We start from the raw sequence: 16,260 nt of genomic DNA on the forward strand, positions 1-16,260 counted from the left end.
TGTGGACTGGTGGGGGCAGAGGCCGGCAGGGCTGGGGGTGGTCAGAAACGTGGTCCTGGAGACACGGGGAAGGGTGTTCCTGCCCAGCCATGAGGATGATCTCCAGTATCCTCTTCAGACCAGTGATCTGGGGCCTGGGGCAGGCCTCCCCAGCCATTTTCATGCCCTAAAGCAGCCCCGAGGGCCAACGGAACCGGAGCTCCAGGTGGTGACCCGTGGGCCCCGACTGCTGGGGGCTGGGAAAGAATACAGGGAATGAAAATGAAGCATGTTGGCTGGAGAACCTGCCTGGGCTGCAGATCTTTCTGAGAGGCGAACTTGGGGACCAGGCACCAGAACACAGCACCTGGAAAGTAGAACCCCGTGATCCAGACCAGAGAAGCGGGATCACGGAACTTAAGAGGAGGAAGATGGAGCAGCAGAACTAGAATGTGGGCCTTCTAGAACCTGGAACACTCAAGTCAGCCAGAAGCTGGAAGATCCAGTCTGTGCCCCCGGTGGTCAGTGGGGGAAACTGAGGTCCGGCAGGAACGGGGAGGCCTTGAGCATTGGGTGAGCTTCAGTGGCACACACGTGGTCTCTGCTGAGCCAGGACCTCCTTACAGCTGGCTGCTGCCTGACCTCGGGCGAGTCCTGTCCCCTCTCCAAGCCTCAGTTTCCCCCTCTGTGAAATGGTCACGTGACGGTGAGACAAGATGGAGCACTTCACCTGGTGCTCAGGCTCTCCCGGCATGCTAGTGGCATGGCTAAGGCCTGGACCATGGCCACCTGACTCCTGAATGACTCTGTCCCCTTGTGGTGATGGTCTGGTCACTGCTGTTCCTTTCTCTTCTTTCTCACACTCAGTGGGACATTTGGGCACTTGCGGCCCTTTTCCGGAATGCTCTCGGGATCTAACAGAGGGAAAAGACTAATCAGAGGAGCAAGAACAGACTGGCGGCTCCATATGAAGGAGCAGGGGCCTGGTGCTTACAACCCTGCGTGGTGGCCTGTGCCATTTGGTGAGGGCTTCTTGAGTGTCCCCCGGTGGAGACGGTCGGGTCCTGAGCCAAGGGTGCCACGGCCCCTCGAAAGCAGGGGTGGGCAGAGGTGGATTGGGAAGGGAAAAGAGAAAGGGCTCATTGTTCCAGCTCCACGGAGGCTCTCCAGGTGCACCTGCTCCAGGCCACCTCTCCTGAAGGAGGTGGACGACCTTGCTCGGGCTCCCAGAGAGCTGGAGCTGTAGGATCTGGGCCAGGAGCAGCCTGGTCACTTCCCCAGATCCCTGTGAGGCGGTGTTACCAGCCCCCGCTTTTCTGCCTCCAAGGGAGCAGGATTCCAGAGTTGGGGGCAGGGGCGTTGGAGCCAGGGTTCCAGCCCATCCTTTGAGGCAGCAGCAGCCTGGCATGGTGCCAGGCACTGAGCACCCAGGGGGGAACCGAGATCCCTTCCTGTTTCCCCTCCTTCCTTGCCGGGTCTCCTCCGGACCATCAGCCATCCTGGTCAGAGAGCTTGGAAGGCTGGAGTCCTTCCCCGTGTCTCTGCTCTCCACCACTTCCCTCCCATTGTGGGGGACCCGTCGAGTTCCTGTACATGAGCCACCTCATCGGGGTGTGCCTTGCCCAGGCAGGACGAGACGTTTTCCAACGCCAGACCAGTTCTGAGAGCCCAGCAGCACTGACTGCAGGTGCAGGTGTGTGGATTTGGGGACGGAGGGGGGGGGTGTCGTTTATTCATTCAACAGGCCAAGGTCAGTGCCTCCTTTGCATCAGGCTCTGTGCTGGGGCCCCAGGAATGTTGGGCAGCACCACCCAGTGTGGGGTGAGGAGCCCTGGGGGGAAGGCCAGGGGTGAGGCAGCTCAGTCCTTCCTCAGTCTGGGGGAAGTGCAGTTCAGTTCAGCCTCCCTGGGTGGGAGTGAAAGATTACATGGAAACTTGGAGCCTCCTAGAGGATTTGGACTTTATCCTGGGAGCAGGTGTTCCAAGCTGAGAGGGGCAGCATCAGATGTGGCTTTTGCTTGGCTCGTGGGGCTCAAGCCAGGAGCCCCTTCCCTGGCAAGGCTGCTGTTGTCCAGGTGAGCGTGGATGGTGGCGCAGGCAGCGTGGGCCAGTGGCACAGGGGGCCGGGTGGGCCTCTTTGGGGTTTTCCATATAGAGTATCATGTCATCTGCGAAGAGGGAAAGTTTGACCTCCTCCTGGCCGTTGTGGATGCCTTTTATTTCTTTGTGTTGTCTGATTGCAGAGGCTAAGACTTCCAATGCTATGTTGAGTGACAGTGGCTAGAGTGGACATCCCTGTCTTGTTCCTGACCTTAGGGGGGAAACTCTCCCATTCTTCCCCACTTAGGATGATATTAGCGTCGGGTTGTTCATATATGGGTTTTAGGATCTCGAGGTATGCTCCTTCTCTCCCTACTTTCTTGAGGGTTTTTGTTAAGAAAGGATGCTGTGTTTTGTCAAATGCTTTCTCTGCGTCTACTGAGAGGGTCCTATGGTTCTTGCCCTTTCTTTTCTTGACGTGATGAATCACGTTAATTGTTTGGCGGATATTGAACCAGCCCCGCATCCCAGGTATAAATCCCGCTTGGTCGTGGTGAGTAATACTTTTCATGTATTGTTGGATCCGGTTGGCTAATATCTTGTTGAGAATTTTTGCATCCACGTTCCTCAGGGAAAGTGGTCTATAGTTCTCCTTTTTAGTGGGGTCTCTGCCTGGTTTTGGAATCAAGGTAATGCTGGCTTCATAGAAAGAGTTTGCAAGTTTTCCTTCCATTTCTATGTTTTGGAACAGTTTCAAGAGAATAGGTGCTAACTCTTCCTTAAATGTTTGGGAGAATTCCCCCTGGAAAGCCATCTGGCCCTGGACTCTTGTTTTGTGGCAGAGTTTTGATTACTAATTCGATTTCCTGACTGGTTATGGGTCTGTTCAAATGTTCTATTTCTTCCTGTTTCAGTGTTGGTAGTGTATATGTTTCTAGGAATTTGTCCATTTCTTTCAGATTACCCATTTGATTGGCATATAATTGCTCATACCATTCTCTTATTGTTGTTTTTATTTCTGCTGTGTTGGTTGTGATCTCTCCTCTTTCATTCTTGATTTTATTTATTTCGGTCCTTTCCTTTTTTTCTTTTTTGACCAGACTGACTAGTGGTTTATCAATTTTGTTAATTCTTCCAAGGCACCAGATTCTGGCTTGATTGATCTGTTCAACTGGTATTTTTGTGGGGTTTTTTGTTTGTTTGTTTGTTTCGATAGCATTAATTTCTGCTGTAATCCTTATTATTTCCTGTCTTCTGCTGGTTTGGGGTTTTATTTGCTGTTCTTTTTCCAGCTCCTTAAGGCATAAGGTTAGGTGGTGTATCTGAGATCTCTCTTCCTTCTTTAGGAAGGCCTGGATTGCTATCTATTTTCTTCTTATAACCACCTTTGTTGCATCCCAGAGGTTTTGGGTTGTGGTGTTATCCCTTTCATTGACTTCCATATACTTTTCAATTTCCCCTTTAACTGCTTGGTTGGCCCATTCTTTCTTTAGTAGGATGTTCTTCAGTCTCCAAGTATGTGTTACCTTTCCCAATTGTTTCTTGTGGTTGACTTCGAGTTTCATAGTGTTGTGGTCTGAAAATATGCACGGTATGGTCTCGATCTTTTTGTACTTAGGGCTGATTTATGTGCCAGTATATGGTCTATTCTTGAGAACGTTCCGTGTGCACTGGAGAAGAATGTATATTCTGCTGGTTTAGGATGAAATGTTCTGAATATATCTGTTAAGTCCATCTGGTCCAGTGTGTCATTCAAAGCCATTGTTTCCTTGTTGATTGTTTTGATTAGATGATCTGTCCATTGCTGTGAGTGGGGTGTTGATGTCTCCTACTATTATGGTATTACTATCGATGAGTTTCCTTATGTTTGTGATTAATGGATTTACATATTTGGGTGCTGTCACATGTGGCGCATAAATGTTTACAATTGTTAGGTCTTCTTGGTGGATAGACCCCTTGATTATGCCATAATGCCCTTCTGCATCTCTTGATACAGTCTTTATTTTAAAGTCTAGATTGTCTGATATAAGTGTGGCTACTCTAGCTTTCTTTTGTTGACCATTAGCATGATAGATGGTTCTCCATCCCCTTATTTTCAATCTGAAGGTGTCTTTAGGTCTAAACTGGGTCTCCTGTAAACAGCATATAGATGGACCTTGTTTTCTTATCCATTCTGTTACCCTATGCCTTTTGATTGGAGCATTGAGTCCATTGACATTTAGAGTCAGTACTGAAAGATATGAATTTATTGCCATTATGATGCTTGTAGACGTGGAGTTTCTGGTGGTGTTCTCTGGTCCTTTATGATCTTTGTTGCTTTTGATATATATACATATATATATGTATATGTATACATATGTATGTATGTATATGTAATTTTTTTCATCTTCCCTCAGAAAGTCCCCCTTAAAATTTCTTGCAGGGCTGGTTTAGTGGTCACAAATTCCCTTAATTTTGGTTTGTCTGGGAAACTTTTTCTCTCTCCTATTTTGAGTGACAGCCTTGCTGGATAAAGAATTCTTGGCTGCATTTATTTTTTATTTTATTTGTTTAATGTTTATTTTTGACAGAGAGAGAGAGAGCATGAGCAGAGAAGGAGCAGAGAGAGAGGGAGACACAGAATCCGAAGCAGGCTCCAGGCTCTGAGCTGTCAGCACAGAGCCTGATGGGGGGCTCGAACTCACAGACTGCGAGATCACGACTAGAGCTGAAATCGGACGCCTAACCGACTGAGCCACCCAGGCGCCCCCGCACATTTTTCTGCTTCAGCACACTGAATATATCCCGCCACTGCTTTCTGGCCTGCCAAGTTCTTGTGGGTAGGTCTGCTGCAAACCTGATCTGTCTTCCCCTTTAGGTTAGGGAACTTTTTTTTTCCCCTTGCTGTTTTCATGATTCTCTCCTTGCCTGAGTATTTTGTGAATTTGACTATGATATGCCTTGTTGATGGTCGGTTTTTGTTGAATCTAATGGGGGTCCTCTGTGCGTCCTGGATTTTGATGTCTGTGTCTTTCCCCAGGTTTCGTACATGTTTTCCACTATGATTTGCTCACATTACCCTAATACCGCTATTTCTCTCTCTTCCACTTCTGGGACCCCTATGATTCTGATGTTCCTTTTTAATGAGTCACTGGTCTCTCTAATGCTTAAATGGTGCTCTTTTGCCTTAATCTCCCTCTTTTTTTTCTGCTTCGTTATTCCTTCTAAGTTTGCCCTCTATATCGCGGATTCTCTGTTCTGCCTTGTCCATCCTTGCCGCCACTGCATCCATCCGTGATTGCAGCTCAGTTATAGTATTTTTAATTTCATTCTGGCTATTTTTTACATCTTTTATCTCTGCAGAAAGGGATTCTAATCTATTTTGGACCCCAGCTAATATTCTTATTATCGTGATTCTAAATTCTGGGTCAGACATCTTGCTTCTATCTGTGTGGGTTAAATCCCTGGCTGTCGTTTCTTCATGCTCTTTCTTTTGGGGTAAATTCCTGCTGAATTCTGTGGTTCAGGTTGTGCAGATTGTTGTGTTAGTCCTCCAATCAGTGTTCTAGGTGTGTAGGATGGTTTCGTGTTGGCCTGGCTGTATTTCATGGATGGGAGACACACACAAAACTTCCATGCTGTTCCACCATCTTGGCCCCTCCCCCCATTCACAAATATTTTAAAAACTTATCTCAGGGTGCCTGGGTAGCTCCGTCAGTTAAGCATCCAACTTAGGCTCAGGTCATGATCTCACAGTGTGTGAGTTTCAGCCCCAGGTGGGGCTCGCATTGGGCTCGCCACTGTCAGCGCAGAGCTGGCTTCAGATCTTGTCTCCCTCTCTGCCCCTCCCCTGCTGGCTTGCTTGGTCTCTCTCAAAAATAAACAGTTAAAAAACCTATCTCAATAGACGTGAAATAAACATCTGTTAACATTCAATATTCATTCATGACAGAACTTAGAAAACTAGTATTATGAGGGAACTTCCTCAATATACTTGTAGCAGAAAGACCCTAAGTGACTCCATAATATCTGCCCTTTAGTGTTGTCACCTTTTGTTTATAATTCTTTTCTCTTAAGATCTGTGACTTGACTCTAGCTATTAGAATATGGCAAATGTAAAGGAATGTTGCAGACATAATTAATTCAGTTAATTCAGAGTCAATCAAAAGGAGGATTATGCTAGACCAACCTGATCTGATCACGTGAACACCCTTCAAGGAGGACTGAGCCTTCTCTGAAGTGACATTCTCCTTGCTGGCCTCCTAAACTAAGCAGCCACATCGAGGAAGTCTACGTGGCCACGAACAAGGAACAGCCTTGCTCTAGGCTGAATATTGTGTCCCCACTCACCGAAACTCATGTGTTAAATCTTAATGTTCAACGTGATAGTATTTAGAAGTGGGGGATTTGGGAAGTGATTAAGTCATGAAGGTGGAGCCCTCATGAATGGGATTAGTGCCCTTGTAGAGGAGGGCTGGGAGAGCTCCCTTGGCCCTGCGCCAAGCAGGAAGACCAGTGTCCATGAACCAGGAAGCAGGCCGTCGCTGGACACTGAATCTGCCAGTGCCTTCATTTTGGACTCCCCACCCTCCAGAACTGTGAAAAATAAAACTTTTTTTCACAAGCCTATGGTATTTTGTTAGAGCAGCCCAAAAGGACTAAGACAAGTGTCTGGGAACGCTTAGGACCTAAGCCAACAACTAGCAAAGAGCTGTGGAAATGAGTCCAGTCATATAGTCACAAGGAAATTCTCTTAAAAACAAACGCAATGGGCTTGGAAGCAGATTCTTTCCCATCGAAGCACCCAAATGGGGAAGCGCCGTCTAGCGGACACCTTGGGAACAGCCTTGTGAGAACCTGAACAAAGGACCCAGCTAAGCCATTGCTCAGCTTCTGACCCATAAAAATGTGAGATACGTGTGTGTGGCTGTAAGACACTGTGTTGATGGTGCTCTGTTGTAAATGGCAAGAGCAAACCAAGAGACTGATAAAAGATACACACTTTTAAAAACCCCACTATCCATAATTTGGCGATTGTTGAGAGTGCTGCTATAAACATTGGGGTACAAGTGCCCCTATGCATCAGTACTCCTGTATCCCTTGGATAAATTCCTAGCAGTGCTATTGCTGGGTCATAGGGTAGGTCTATTTTTAATTTACTGAGGAACCTCCACACTAAAGAAATTGTGGTTTATATACACAATGGAATACTACGTGGCAATGAGAAAGAATGAAATATGGCCTTTTGTAGCAACGTGGATGGAACTGGAGAGTGTGATGCTAAGTGAAATAAGCCATACAGAGAAAGACAGATACCATATGGTTTCAGTCTTATGTGGATCCTGAGAAACGTAACAGAAACCCATGGGGGAGGGGAAGGGAAAAAAAAAAAAAGAGGTTAGAGTGGGAGAGAGCCAAAGCATAAGAGACTGTTAAAAACTGAGAACAAACTGAGGGTTGATGGGGGGTGGGAGGGAGGGCAGGGTGGGTGATGGGTATTGAGGAGGGCACCTTTTGGGATGAGCACTGGGTGTTGTATGGAAACCAATTTGACAGTAAATTTCATATATTAAAAAATAAATAAATAAATAAATTAAAAAAATAAAAAATAAAAAAAAATAAAAACCCCACTATCTACATAGTTGTAGAAAACTAGTTTTACATGTTGCAATTTCAAGAAGACATGAACACTCACTATCCTCACATTTACTCAACGTCATTCTTGTAGTAGGAAAGGAAAAAAAAATGAAAGCTCTAGGAATTGGAAAGAAACGAAAATGCCACTATTTATAGATTATATGTCGCTACATGCCCCAAATCCAAAGGAATCTGCAGATAAAACACTCGAGTAAGAAACAATGTATTGTGGGGAATAAGCTTAGACAAAAGACTAGTTGTTTGGAAAAATCAGTATAAGAAATGTCTTTCCTTACAAACTATTGGCAGATTCAATGCAATTCCAATGAGAAACAGCTTTGGAGAGCTTGCCAAGTTGATTAAAGAAGACCTGTGGAGCCCTTCCTTCCTTTCTTCTTTCTCATCCCCAACAGTTTAGTTCCCAGTCCTAGAAACAGAGGCATGGAGTTGTGGGGGTCCAGAGTGAGGTGCTGGAGCTTAGACAGAATGGGGAAGGCATTACGTGTGGGACAGTCACCCTGCACAGTGTTGGAGCTCGAGAGCATGCCTGAAAAGTGAATGATATAGAATAATGAAGTATCACAGACTGGACAGGGTGGGGAGGCATCTGCACAGGGGAAGAATAGCCCAGCGTGGGTTTTCAGAACCTGCAGGGGGGCAAACCATCTGCAGAAGAGGTGGCCTGGCACAGGGTGTCTGAGAAAGGAGATATGTACATGTCTCAAAGTACTTCCCCACAAAATACTAAATAATTGGAAAGCATAAAGTTAACATTCCAGGCGAGAAACCTGGCAGATACTACCTCCGGTGGCCAACATTAACATCGCCAGTATTGGGACAAATCAAATCACATGATAGGATGCAATGAAAAGAGTAGGTTGTAGCGATACTCTTGCTAAAAATGTATGATCTGAATTTTACCGTAAGGAAACCTAAGAAAAATCCACATTGAAAGACATTCCACATTACTGGAATTTACTCGTCAAAAGGTTAAAAGTCATGAAAGTCAAGGAAAGACAAAGGAACTGTTCTAGAGTGAAAGAGACTAAGACACACAACTGAATTCAATACATGGCTCTGAACAGGACCTTCCTTGGTATTGCGTATACTACAGATAAGTGAGCAAAACTTAAAAAGAATTATGAGGAATAAATGATAGAATTATACTGAACCCTTGAACAAAAGAGTTTTAATGGGTGCACTGACTACATACAGATTTTTTTTCAGTACTGGAAATGTATTTTCTTTTATAAATTTCTTCATGGTATTTTTTTTCTGTAGCTTACTTTATTTTAAGATTATAGTACCATACATATCATATACAAAAGATCATTGGTAGTAGCAGTGGTTAAGTCTTTGGGGGTCAAAAGTTGTTCATGGCTTTTTGACTGTGGGGGGCAGGGGTCAGAGCCCTTAACCCCATTGTTCAAGGGACAAGTGTATTAGAGTTAATGTTCTGATTGTGAAGGTTGTATGGTAGTTATGTGGAATGTACTGACTTGTAGGATTTAAATGCTACAGGAATCAGGCATCCCATTAGCAATTTACTTGCAAATGGCTTTGGGGCGGGGAGGGGGGGGGAAGTTCTTTTTTTGTTTGTTTCTCTGTTTTTTCTTTTCTCTAACTTTGTTTCCAAAAAGCAAATCAAAACTAACTAACTAAATAAATAAATGAAAAGGTGAAAAGCCTTAGGCAAATCTTACTTCTCTATGTGGAAAGAGCTATGAATCAGTGTTGACAAGTAAAATTATAAATAGGTTTTATGGCACTATAAAAAATTGTAATATGTACAAACATTGGCAATAGCCATAGCAGGAATACATCAAACTAATGTCTAAATCTTTAGGCCCACATATAGTGATAAAAATTTGAAAATACAAAAAAGCCATCCATGAACACTACTGAAGTATTAATGACAACTTCGTTGTTTGGGTGCTGTTCAAACAGCAGGGAGTGGAACAGTCTGATGTATGTCAAACCCTCTAGTGCTGGTTTCCACATACAAAATGTGCTTAAAAGTTAATGAGATGCCAAGAAGCATAGTTTAAAATATTATACAGATTTTCATTACACACATATAACACAAAAACATTTTCCTTTAATCAAGATTTTGCCATATAGTGTGTTCAATTGGGAAACAATGAAAATGTTTTGTAAGCATCCAGTAAATTTTTTCTATTTATTTTTCAAATCATATAATTTTTGTTCAAAATCTGTACATATTCTCGTGACGCTTTCCGTTCTGGATCTTGATTTAGAATTGAATCATCAGTAGATACTAAAGGAGTTCTACAGGATCCTCGTTCAACTTCGGTAGCAGCTGAAAAGGAAAAGAAAGAATTATCTTCTTTCTCCAAAATACTTTTCACTACAAGTCCTTAAAAAAATAAGGAAAGGAAAGGAAAGGAAAGGAAAGGAAAGGAAAGGAAAGGAAAGGAAAGGAAAGGAAAGGAAAGAAAAAAAGAAAGTTGGGGCCTTTATGAAAAGGTGTTAAGAAAATTGAAAAATAACTACGTACAACGGCAATATGAAACCCAAGATTAGTATTTAATATATTTTGCTCAGGGTTGCACACTGAATTAATTGCTATTGTGGATAAATATCAGAGTTTCTGGTTTTTTCATTACAAGGTGAAATCACAAGATGAGGACACAGTCCACCCTGAACAATCATAAACTATAAACTGAAAAATCAAACAGGCATTTCCAAACATTTCTGAACAGGACCTTCCTTGATATACAGATGTAAGTGACAGGTATAAAACACAGCACTACTGGAACATACAGAAGGGACATCCCAGTTTTGCATCAATATTGTCTGCTTTTTGGTGAAGGTGATATGTAAGCTGACACCTGAAGGACAAGGAAATAGTATGCTAGGTAGAGGGAAGAAGCACATACAAAGAGCTAGATGTGAGGAAGAACACTTGTGCAATTATGAGTAGTTTAGTTTGAGAAGGTGCTAGAGCAAAGCAGCAGAGTAGGGCAAATAGTGAGACAAGGCTGAATAATCTGGCAAGAAGCAAACTGATTTGGCTGTTTTCATTCCATGCTAAGGAATTTGAAGTTTTACGCAAGGGCAAAAGCAACGACAAAGTCAATGAGTGAAGATTGAAACCTGTTACCTGTCAAGTGACAGCTATATGACTTCTAATTACTTAACCAAGCATTACTAAGACGACTTTGGCTTTTTGGGTCTTCTATCACTAGGGGAAACAACAATTTGATAAAGCACACCTTTTCTGAGACTTGTGCAGGTTGACAGTTTCATAGGGATGGCACCAGTGAAGGAAGATTATCGCCAGAAATAATAACAGATATATAGACTTAGGGAGATTGAAAAAACTTCTTTAACGTTTATTTATTTTTGAGAGAGAGGCAAACCACAAGCGGGCAGGGGCACAGAGAGAGGGAGACACAGAATCTGAAGCAGGCTCCAGGCTCCGAGCTTTCAGCACAGAGCCCTGTGTAGGGTCTGAACCCACCTGAGCTGAAATCAGTCGCCCAACCGACTGAGCCACCTGGGTGCCCCTAGACTTTTGGGAGATTTTAAAAGAGCTATGAAACATGAGGACTAAATGAGGAAGAAGTGTGTTCTTCATTATGCTCATGCTTTTACGTTTTTTATTAGATATGTACAAAAAAAAAAAATGTGAATGCGGTATCCATTATCCAAACAATGGAAAGGGATGCCATTTACTATTTATAGTTTATTTCAGAAATCAATGATATCTAACTTCATACATTTTTGGAAACATACCTTCTTCTAGTGCTCCGGTTACTCCTTTCTCCAACTCCTGCTGCATCTGAAATAAGTCAAATATTATTTAGAATGTGTAAGGTAAACAAAAGACATTGTACGAATTATATATAGCTTACGACATGTGGTCTTGAAACAATACTTGTAGAGATTAAACCAAAGTTAGGGATTGCTTACATAGACAATCACATGAATAAAATAAATTCCTACCTATTTTATGTTAGTTTTAGATAATTGAGAACAGATACATACATACACACACACACACGTATATATGTGTGTATATATATATGTGTGTGTGAGTGTGTGTGTGTGTGTGTGTGTATATACGTATATATAATATGTGTATATTATATATACATATATAATGCTATTTAAGTGAATCTGAGAAAAAGCACAATTAATATTGACCTATTGAATGTGTATAATCTCTGAAAGGTGATGTTTGATCTTACTGGTACAAAAAAGTTTAAACAAGAATCATATTGTATACTGAATTATTACTTGGAAATGATTAGAAACCCTGCCATTTATGAAAGTTGAATCAGTTTTTTACCTTAATGAATTGTTCCTTAAAATGGGCTTTCCATTCTTTCACTTTTAGAAAAACAAAATTTGAAGGAATGCTTTTGCTATTAATTTTTCAGGACTGACTCTTAAATACATATAAAATGAAGAAAGTGGGACTGTCATGCTGTCATGTGGAAATTCTACTGGCAAAAAATTGAGTAATAATATTTTGCTATCTGTATTATGACTAAAACACTTATTTCTTTTCATATGCACACAAAGATTTCAGAAAATCTCTTTGAAGAAAGGAAAAATAGAGGGTTACAACAGTTTTCAAACTTAGCATCTGATTTATAACTTTCTCAATTAGAGATAAGGAAAACAGTATACAATTTTCAATTGTAACTTTGTTTCCTTTGTCCAAATTAGGACCAAGTTTGGAAACACTTGACTTATTAAAGTTATGGTTATCTACTTACTTATGAAATGTGTACGAATATTTCCAACTACAGGTGACCCTTGAATAACACAGGGGTTGGGGTACAGTCAAAAACCTGCATATAATTTTTCATCCCCCCAAAACTTAATTACTAATAGCCTACTGTTGACCGGAAGCCTTACCGGTAACATAAACAGTCGATCCGTACATGTTTTGTACAGTAGAATAAGCCAGGCACAAAAATGACATTGAGAAAAACAGAAGGAAGAGGAAATACACTTACAGTACTATACAGTATCCAAAAATAATCCATGTGTAAGTAAAGTAGACCCGCACAGTTCGAAACCATGTTGGTCAAGGGTCAACTGTATATTACAACTGTTCCTATCTAGAATGTTCTTATTTAGATCTTTCTTACACAAGGTAGCCTCTCCCTGAATGCCCCAAATGGGCTCCAAAATAGTGTACTGAACATAATCAACACTGGTGATAAGGATTCCAATGTCTTTACAAATTTAGGTGTGAGGACAAATGTTTTGGCTGACATGTTTCCCAATATTTTCAGAGACTGTTTTCCCTAATACCTTTTTTTAATTGAAGTATAGTTGACAATGTTACACTAGTTTCAGTATACAAATTCAGATTGGACAGTTGTAGACACTATGCTATGCTCACTACCGTACGTGTAGTTACCCTCTGTCACCATACAACATTAATACACTATTATTGACGATATTTCATATGCTGTATTCTTCATTCCTATGACTTATCTATTTTATAACTGGAATTTATACCTCTTCCTCCTCTTCACCTATTTTGTCCTTACACTCTACCCACCTCCCCTCTACCAACCACCAGTGTGTCCTCTGTAGTTATGATTCTGTTCGTTGACTTGTTTGTTTTTTTTATATTCCACATGTAAGTAAAATCGATGGTATTTATTTGTCTTTCTCCGATTTATTTCACCTAGCATAATACCCTCTAGGTCTATCAATGTTGTCACAAATGGCAAGATCTCATTCTTTTTGATAGCTGAGGTATATTTCATTGTATACATATTACACATCTTCTTTATCCATTCATCTATCGATGGACACTTAGGTTGCTTCCATATTTTGGTTATTGCAAACAATGTTTCAATAAACGTAGGGATGCACACAACTTTTCAAATTAGTGTTTTCATTTTCTTTGGGTAAATATGCAGTAGTGGAATTAATGAATATCTATTTTTAAGTTTTTGAGGAACCATAACATCTTTGACAATAGCATTATATTCAGGCCTTATAAAATGAATGGGACAACATTACTATACCAGACTTATAAAATTAATAACTCAATACCAGATGATGGGGGAAGGCTTTATTCAAACAATTTTATATTACCATTAATAAATACGATATAAAATATAAACCACGTTTTTTACATGACATGACTTAAGGAACTATCAAGGTAATGTTGCATCTTTTCCCCAAAAGTTCTTTTCCTAAATAGGTACCTCTGTGACCTTTATGCTTATTTCTAGGTAAAAACTGTGTTTCGATGGTGAAAATAGTTTTCAAGTCCATGAATAAGGACACATGTGTACTTTTATGTATACCTTTCCATTTATCAGAAATATAAGAGGGTGAGAAAATTATACACAGAAAAACTATATATCAGCAAATTTTAATTCAAAGAACATTTTTAAAGAATTTTTAATTAGAAGGATTTTCTCATTAACTGTTAGAATTCAAATATGGCCCTTAGAAATCTAAGGTTCGGTTGGAGACACCGCAGGATTGAGGGACAAGGAAGTCACAGCCATAGTCTCCATCTCTCCTTTAGTTAGACAGCTCTACTTCTCTCTGTTTTACACAATACAGTTTAATGCAAAAAAAAAATTATGTTCTATTCTTTGAAAAAAAATTATTTTGAAGGTATAAAAGTCACTAATTTAGTCAAAATCCCGAATTTTGCGTAATAGACAAAAAGGGCTCAGAGAGAGTGTACTTTGCCTGTGGTCATGAAACCAACTAGATGCAGATCAGGAATACACTTCTGGTCTTATCAAGCCTAGAGTTCTATGCCAGTTACTTCCTCATAGTCAGGAAAAATACGTTTATTTTAAGTATAACTCAGAGAAAATGAATACATAAAACTTTGTCATGTGGCTCAATAATGTTTAGGTATGAGGCACACAATAGTAGCTCTCTAACTAAATTACAAATTTTAAAGTCATGAATAAAAATAAAGGAACAGAGATTATGTTAACTCCTTTTAGTAGCAGTCAATTTTTAAGCACTTTTAAACCACAGGACAGAGAACTTGAGAGAGAAAATCTTTAGGTGAAGCAAGCAAGCTGAAACTGAGGAAATTCTTCCTGAAAGAATGATTTATTTCTTCCAAAGAAAATTTGGTTTATCAAAATCAATCAACAAATGAGTGAACCCATGGTGTGGTTATTTATAGCAAAATTTAAAACCCAACACAGATTTCTCTTTCCCATCTAGCATGCTTCTGTCTAACCTCTCATCATTAGTTGGTATGTACAAAAGACACAATTCACTTTATTTATAATTTAAATCCAGTCAGAAATAATAGGTGAACCTTCACTTCTCACATGTGGACTTATCTCTCTCTCCCTCCCGACGGGAAGGGAGACTTACCTAACGGGTGAATTTGGGAGAAGGAGCTAAGCAGTGCTTATGTGTTTCTGAATCTCCTCTTTGAAAAGATGTGCCTGCCCACAGTAACATGAATTTGGGTCTGCTCTCAGCTCTGTGGTAAGCACCCTGCCCCTAGGGTGGGTGTCAAGCATTTGTTTCCTCAATTTACAACTGTGTGGGGAAGTGCCCAGTTTGGGAGGAAGCCCAATGTGGCTAACATAACCTAAATCATATCCTCCAATTTGTTAGTGTGTATTAGTAATAAAGCTACTAAGTTTCTCTCCATCTCCCTGTCTCCTGTGTTCTGAATTTAGAAAGAGAAGAGCAGTGTTACTTGTCGCCTACCCAGTGTCACCTGTCACAGCTCCACCAAGAAAAAGGACTAGACAACACTTACAGAAACAATCTCTTCTTCCTTGGCTTCATAACCAATGTACATCGTTCAAAAGCAATGCCCACTCAAAAGAGAGAAAAAATTGAAAGAAACCATTTTAGAAACAAACATAGAAAGTCAGACAAACTGAGGACACAGAGGAATACCTTCCAAATGAAAGAACATGACAAAACCTACGAAAAAAAAAAACTAAGTGAAACAGAGATAGGTGATGTACCTCATAAAGAGTTCAAGGGAAAGGTCATAAAGATGCTCAGTGAACTTGGGAGGAGAATGAATGGATCCAGTGATAACATCAACAAAGAGATAGAAAATATAAAAAAGAACCAATCAGAGCTGAAGGATACAATAACAGAAATGACAAATACACTAGAGGGAATCAGCAGCAGGTAGAAAGATGCAGAAGAACAGATCAACAATTTGCAAGACAGGGTAGTAGAAATCATCCAAGCTGGAAAACAAAAGGAAAAAAGAACTTTAAAAATGAGGCTGGGTTAAAGTACCTGTGGGACAACATCCAGTGTAATAATACTTGCATTCAAGGGGTTCCAGAAAAAGAAAAGAGAAAGGGGCAAAGAACTCATTTGAAGAAATAAAAGCTTCATTTTAAAAATTCAAATATTTGCTTGATTTAGCTATTTATAAAATGCTCTACAATTGCTCAGCAAGATATTTTATAAAAATTGAAACAAAGGTGCTATAAGTCAAAAAAAAAGGAAAAAGAAAAGAGTGCCATAAGTAAGAAAGCAATTAAAGATGCATTCTCATGTTAGAAAATAGCAAAAATTTAATTTAAAAGAGAAATTAACCTTTTTAGTGTTACAACTTGATTTAATTCATAAAAAGGACTTACCGTGGATTCTTTTTTTTTTTTTTAA

The 16,260-nt window shown here is 40.7% G+C and overlaps 1 protein-coding gene and 1 long non-coding RNA gene across 2 annotated transcripts in view; one reads left to right on the forward strand and one right to left on the reverse strand.

Moving 5' to 3' along the window:
- Nucleotides 1-9,715: 9,715 nt before the first annotated feature.
- ANKRD30B (ankyrin repeat domain 30B) overlaps nt 9,716-16,260 on the reverse strand; it is a 125,421-nt gene continuing 118,876 nt past the window's right edge. The window contains 2 exon segments of the mRNA XM_058691616.1: nt 9,716-9,955; nt 11,395-11,440. Of these exon segments, the coding sequence (XP_058547599.1) occupies nt 9,822-9,955; nt 11,395-11,440 (180 nt within the window). The 3' untranslated portion in view covers nt 9,716-9,821.
- On the forward strand, nt 13,286-16,001 carry LOC131490453 (uncharacterized). Its single transcript, XR_009251103.1, has 3 exons — nt 13,286-13,967; nt 14,638-15,105; nt 15,303-16,001. It is a non-coding gene; the product is annotated as an uncharacterized LOC131490453 (long non-coding RNA).

This window comes from Neofelis nebulosa, chromosome 11 (genome assembly GCF_028018385.1).
Source record: "Neofelis nebulosa isolate mNeoNeb1 chromosome 11, mNeoNeb1.pri, whole genome shotgun sequence".
NCBI classification, from domain to species: Eukaryota; Metazoa; Chordata; class Mammalia; order Carnivora; family Felidae; genus Neofelis; species Neofelis nebulosa.